We start from the raw sequence: 6149 nt of genomic DNA, 5'->3' as shown, positions 1-6149 counted from the left end.
CCCGCCCCGCCCCCAATATGTTCTTATCCCATATCCATAGCTTAGGACTTAGGGAAGATGGAGGAGAGCAAGATGGTGGAACAGTTACCAGGACGCCCGCCATACACAGAAGTACTCACTGTGCTAGTGCTCACCAGCAAGGAGATGGGGTTGCAACAGCAACGGGCAACCACAGCAGCACCTGGGAGATCTGGATCGCACACTGGAGATTCCGATTCCCCTAGAAAGGTTCAAGCCAATTACCTTTGTTGGGGTGGAGGGGTGGGGTGGGGTGGGGGTGTCTTTAAGTCCCTGGGAGACACGCCTCTCCTTCATCCAGCTCTGCTGCCTCCTTGGCCTTTTTTGTTCAGAACCCAAAGAGCTGGGCATTGGAGCGGGCCATGGGGAGGCTAGGGCAGGTCTCGAAGACCTTCTTTTCTTCCGTGAGGACCCCGGCTTTCTCCTCCCTGTAGACGTTCGATGGGCGTCACAGGTCCAGCCAGCTGCGTGGCCCGTTTGAGTTCCTCCGCAGAGCTGCCTCCCTTCTTGGGGGGCCCGAGGGCTTCCTGGGGAAGAGGATGCGCTTGGGGTGGTACTCCTTCAGGACTCGGTGGGCTTGTTCCACCTCCTGGGGTGCAGAGGATGCAGGCCACCGTCTTGTGGATGCCAGCCACCCTCAGGCTCTTCCAGGCTGAAGCCCGCGGCCAGCATGAACTTTGGTGTGATAACACACAGTGGGGCAGCACATGATGGGCCGGATGGGGCCTCCGTAGAGTGATGCGGCAGCTGTGGCTCGTTGGGCCTTGAGCCTGAGGATCTTCCCTCCAACCCCCAACCCCCATCCCCGCTGGTTGACCCATGTGGACACACACCGCTGCCAGTGCTTGTGGGAGTGGGGTCTCGGGATCATGCCATTCGGCGGGGCACCAGGGCTTCCCAGGGCCCTGCTCCAAGTGGACAGGCCTAGAGGAAAGAGAGCGGGTCCACAGTGCACTGTGAGCAGCTTCTTGCCTCAATTTCTCACCTCATAGAAGACATTGGTTTGGGTAAAAGAATCAGAAAGGAAGAGCCACTGAACAGAGGAAATCCTGTTCAGGGTTGTTGGGGGAAAGAAAGTAATAGAAGGTGACGAGATCCACTAACTCCATCATTGGGTGTTTTCAAAGATGACCACCTTTGCGTAGCGGTAGATTCCCAGGTCTCAGAAAAGCACAGCCCTCATTCGGCTAGTCCAAACTCTTTGCTAATGACCTTGGCATAGAGCTGCCACACAGAATGCTTGGTCCAACTTGCTCCCTGCCTGGAGGCTGCAAAGTCAAGCTGATGCTTTCCTGTGCTCTCTCTGGCCACCTCCTCTCACCTGGGAATGATCACCTGACAGGAGCAGTATTCAAAACTAGGAACTAAGGCGTGGTCCAAGCTGCTTTAAGCTCAAGAGTTTTGGGGCTCCTGGTGAAGCCCCAGAGAAGAGTCCAGAAGCAGAAGATGGACAGTGGGTGGCCTCTTCTGAGGGGACACCTCCTCTGCCTCATGATCAGCCTTCTGGTTCAAGGTAAGATGGGGCAGTAACAGGGAAGACAGGAGGGGCAGTGGGGGGGGGGGAGGCTACAGGACGCCCAGGTGGTCCCCTGTAGCATGGAGAGAGCATTCAGAAGTAATGTGGTCAATATTCTTCCACAATGTCTGTCTTGCCTTCCTATTGGTGGTAGGAAGGTATTTACTGATCAACCACCATTCTCTATTCCTGTCTGAATAGGTACCTATCAAACTGTCCTGTCATCATCTCTCCAATTCCCCGGTCATTGACTCCCTCTGTCCCTTCACCCACATCCCTGATCTAACCCTCACCAATTCTCTTCTGTCAATATGAAGAGTAAGAGTGCTATAAGAACAGTATCAATTTTAAACCTACTCTGAAGAATCAAATGAGATATTGAGAGTTTGAGGATCAATCTGAGATCGAAAGGAGCTTATGTTCTATGAGGAGACATCAGTTCCCAGTCTGGGTACATCTTGTAGACTTTATGGAAAGAGAGGATGTTGAGGAAGTGGCAGAGAAAAAGACCAGACAAAGATGATTACAGGCTAAGAATCTGCTCCGGTGTCCCACACAAGGCGCCCTGGCCATGGCCAAGACACAACACCTGCCTAGACCTTGCTATGTGATTGGCTTATGGCCATTTACTTGATGACAGGCTGCTTGATCCTAATGCTGAGCTGAAAATAACCCTCAAGATATCTGAGGTCACTAAATCTGAGAAGAGCAAAAACAAATTCATAGACAAGCACCCATTCAAAACACCTACAGCATGCTTCTCCTAGCTACCTACTAAGTATAGCTGTTTAATTCTGTTACCTCTTGATAAAATAGTTGTCCCCTTTCAGTAGATGGAATTCTTTGAAGAGGATATTGGGCTACAAGTTTTAGGGCCGTGCTAAGTGCTATCAGTCCTAGATGGGCCTAAGAGGCTTGTGTTGGATACATTTAAGGAGACTCCTTGACCAAGGGCTTAAGTGGAGAGCAAATTTTTGAGACTGATGAGGGCAACGAATGTACAAATGTGCTTGCCACAATTGATGTATATATGGATTGTGATAAGAGTTGCATGAGCCCCCAATAAAATGATTCAAAAAAATAAAAGGAGACTCCTTGAAGACTCTTTGGAACCAAAGCCAAGTTTGCATACAGATTGGAGCAGAATTTGCCTGAGGATGAAACCATGGAAGGGAGGATAGAAGACTGACCCAGCTCACTCCATCAGCTCCCACCATTTGCCTACCAGCCCAGCCTATCCTCCTGATCCCGGCAGGAAGGGTTTTACCCAGGAAGAAGGGATTTCCTTGCCTCTCCCAGTGCCCTCCTGGGCTCTCTGTGGTCCCCACCCCCTCCCAGACTCTAGCTCTGTCATTTCTCACAGAGGGAGCACAGAGGGCCCTGGTCCCATCTCACAGGCTTTCTGCTCTCTACAGGAAGAGGGGACACTTTCATGATCAACTGCTCAGGGTTTGACCGGCATGGAGTGGACCCTGCTGCCTTCCAAGCCGTGTTTGCCAGAAAGGCCTTCCGTCCCATCCTCAACTCCAGCAGCCCCACGCATGTCAACGTCTCCTTCACCCTTTCTGCCATCCTAGAAGTGGTAAGACCTGTCTCCCGCTCCCCCCATGGGCATAGTCTTCTCATACAGAGCAGCAGCCCTCTGCCCCGTCAACCCAGCATGGTGCTGGTCCAGACGTGAGCAATGGGCCCTCTAGATGGAGTTTCTACAAGACAGTGCTTCATCCTGTGGGGTGAGGAGACCGAAAGAGGAAGGCTGCAGTAATGGTTTTACATGTCCTCGAATCTTTCCCTTTCTAGAAGATTCCAGGAAAAATAGTACCCCCCCAAAAAAAAAAAAGTTTGGTTTTGTTCATTACAACCTCAATTGTCAAAAAACAAACAAACAAAAAAAACACACCCTCAATTGTCCTTAACGTCCTGGGGAACCAGTCAGAAAGGGGTAGTCCCAAGTCTAGATTCCTGTCCAGCACAGTACATGTGAGGATGTGAGGCGGGCTAGGCCTGAGTCTTTCTGCGCTGATCACTCTGAATGGGAGTTTCTTTGTTAGAATGCCCAGCTGCAGCTGCTGACATCATTCCTGTGGATGGATTTGGTAAGGCTGACTCAACCACCCCATCCCCACGTTCATCTGAAATTCTCAATTGGAGGAGTTAGAAGAGGCTTCGGGCTTTTCTAGTCCAACCCTTTCATAGACGGATACATCTTCCTTTCTGGTACAGTATACTAACTCCATCCACAACTGGACAGAGGCACCCTGGGCGTGTAGTGTGGCTATGCTTTGGGCTGCCAATCAACAGATTAGCAGTTTGAAACTACCGGCCACTCCGGGGGAGAAAGAGGAGGCTTTCTACTCCCATAAAGATGCACAGTCTCCGAGGCCCCCAGGGGCAGTGCTACCCTGTCCTACAGGGACCCTACGAGTCCACATCGACGCCATGCCAGAGAGTTTGGTGTGAGAACTGAACTGGCAGCCCTTGTTTGTATCCTAGAGTCACACATCTCCGCAGGCAGCCACAGAAGGAGTGGAGATCCAAGACCATGGCCATGGCTAACGGAGTGTGGAACAATCTATTGGATGTGCCTGGCTCCAAGTCATTTTAGTAGACCCTGAAGGTCGGCCTGAAAATAAGCCCATCAAGAGGGACTTCAGTGGTGGCATCTTGCTAGCTAAAGAGGGGGAGACAGCTGTGACCACTTAAGACCCCAGTGGGCACGGGGTTCTCTGGGTTTAGAGAAGAATGGAAAGGTCAGGAGAGGCTGGCTGCACCAGCTCCATCCCCACTCCCCTTTCTTCCTCACTGCTCTGGCTGCAGATATGGGACAACCCATTCATCAACTGGAACCCGGAAGAGTGCTTTGGCATCGACACACTCACCATCTCAGCCGAACTCCTGTGGCTCCCAGATATCTTCATCGTGGAATCGTGCGTATCTGGGCTGAGGGAAACCAGGGTGGAGTTCCATCTGCAGGGGACAGTGTCGGTGCAGGGCACAGGGCCTCTCAGAGGTGGCGTCCGACAGGGGCACTGCCTGCAGTCATTCATCTTCACAACACACGGCAAGAAGTAGAATAAGCAAGGCACCGTGAGATTAGACGAAGAGCCCAGAAGGAGAGCCCTGTCAGACAAAAGCTAGCTAAGGCACCCACAGCACCCACCTCTCCCTCCTTTCCACATGCAGCATGGACATCAATCAGACACCTCCGCACCTCACCGCATACGTCAGCAGTGCGGGCCGAATCAAGTACGACAAGCCAATGCGGGTGACCAGCATCTGTAACCTGGACATCTTCTACTTCCCCTTTGACCAGCAGAACTGCACACTCACCTTCAGCTCGTTCCTCTACACCGGTGAGTGTGACGCCCTTGGGTAGCTACTTACGACTCAGGAGAAGATATTTAACGGGTGCAGGGATTGTCAGGGAAGGGCTGAGGCCCCTGTTCCTCAATTTGGGTGTCTACTAAAGTGCTTTTTAAAATGCCTATCACTGCAGGTCATCTCAGGGATTCCAAAGTATTTGTGCCAAGATGAGGCCCGGGCATTGTTAGTCTTTTTTTTACATCTCCCCAGCTGGTACTAACAGGAAGCCAGGGTTGAGGATGACAGCTTTAGATCTTGGATGGCCCTTTGTACCAAATGCGGCCCACCTGACCCTGAGTTGCTGCCCATCTATCATTTTGAGCACAAACCTTTCAACTTGAATAGTTACTGAACTTAAGCCAGTCAACAAAATGCCACCAGCTGTCCTGGGGCAGGTTTGAATAAGTTCATCCTTACCGTGGCACGTCCATAATTTAAAATGCTGAGCTGTTCACGTGTGATTCCACTAAAACAACTGCATCCAACTGGGGAAGGACAAGAAGGATTCCAAATGTTCTTGACTCATGTTGGCGCCATTCCCCAAATCCCCATAAAAATGTTGACTCGCTCTAGTTTTTAACAACCACAACCACAATAAAATATTAAGGCTGTAGCCCTCATACATAGGCATTGCTGGTCCTAGAATCCTCTTCTGATAAAACCCTGGATGCCCTGCTTGGAAAGGAGAAAAGGGAAGCATTTGTTGGGGAAGCTTAATGTGGGCGGAATCAAATCGGATGGGTGGGAAGCCGGGGAGCACTTCTGGACGGAGCTGACTAGCTCTCCCTTGCAGTGGAAAGCTTGCTACTGGGCATGGAAAAGGAAGTGTGGGAGATCACAGACACGTCACGTGACATCATTCAGACCCAGGGAGAGTGGGAGCTCGTGGGCATCAACAAAGCCACCCCAAAGATGTCGGTGGGCAGCAACCTTTATGACCAGATCATGTTCTATGTGAGTCCAGGGTTTCCTGGTTGACCTCTAGTCCCTGTTGCGCTGTGAGTTTCTTCTCTATCGAATGAAGGCTCTTTGGACCGTACAAAGAAGCAGGTAGGAGCTTAAGCATCTGCTTCGAGCTCCTTCCTCGCCTAAGCCAAACACCGCGCCCATTGCTACTGGTGAGGGGTGGGGGGGACAGTTCAACTCAAGGTGGCTGCAAGTATTACAGAGTAGAACTGCCCCGCAGGGTTTTCTTGGCTGGGATCCTCATGGAAAAGATGGCTAAACCTTTGTTTCTCTGCCCTGCAAGGGG

The 6149-nt window shown here is 51.4% G+C and overlaps 1 protein-coding gene and 1 pseudogene across 1 annotated transcript in view; one reads left to right on the top strand and one right to left on the bottom strand.

Annotated features, from left to right (window-relative positions):
• Positions 1-283: 283 nt before the first annotated feature.
• LOC101648100 lies at positions 284-1127 on the bottom strand (annotated as a pseudogene).
• Positions 1128-1464: 337 nt separating this feature from the next.
• Positions 1465-6149, top strand: part of LOC101647789 (5-hydroxytryptamine receptor 3C) — a 6216-nt gene continuing 1531 nt past the window's right edge. The window contains exons 1-6 of the mRNA XM_004713477.1: positions 1465-1531; positions 2950-3116; positions 3586-3630; positions 4352-4461; positions 4718-4887; positions 5691-5851. Coding sequence (XP_004713534.1) covers positions 1465-1531; positions 2950-3116; positions 3586-3630; positions 4352-4461; positions 4718-4887; positions 5691-5851 — 720 coding nt within the window. The remainder of the gene's footprint in view (positions 1532-2949; positions 3117-3585; positions 3631-4351; positions 4462-4717; positions 4888-5690; positions 5852-6149) is intronic.

Source organism: Echinops telfairi, unplaced genomic scaffold (genome assembly GCF_000313985.2).
Source record: "Echinops telfairi isolate 266 unplaced genomic scaffold, ASM31398v2 ScPeMD7_7407;HRSCAF=8445, whole genome shotgun sequence".
Taxonomy (NCBI): Eukaryota; Metazoa; Chordata; class Mammalia; order Afrosoricida; family Tenrecidae; genus Echinops; species Echinops telfairi.
The sequence above is the reverse complement of the archived record's forward strand: the minus strand, read 5'-3'. Positions and strand labels throughout refer to the sequence as shown.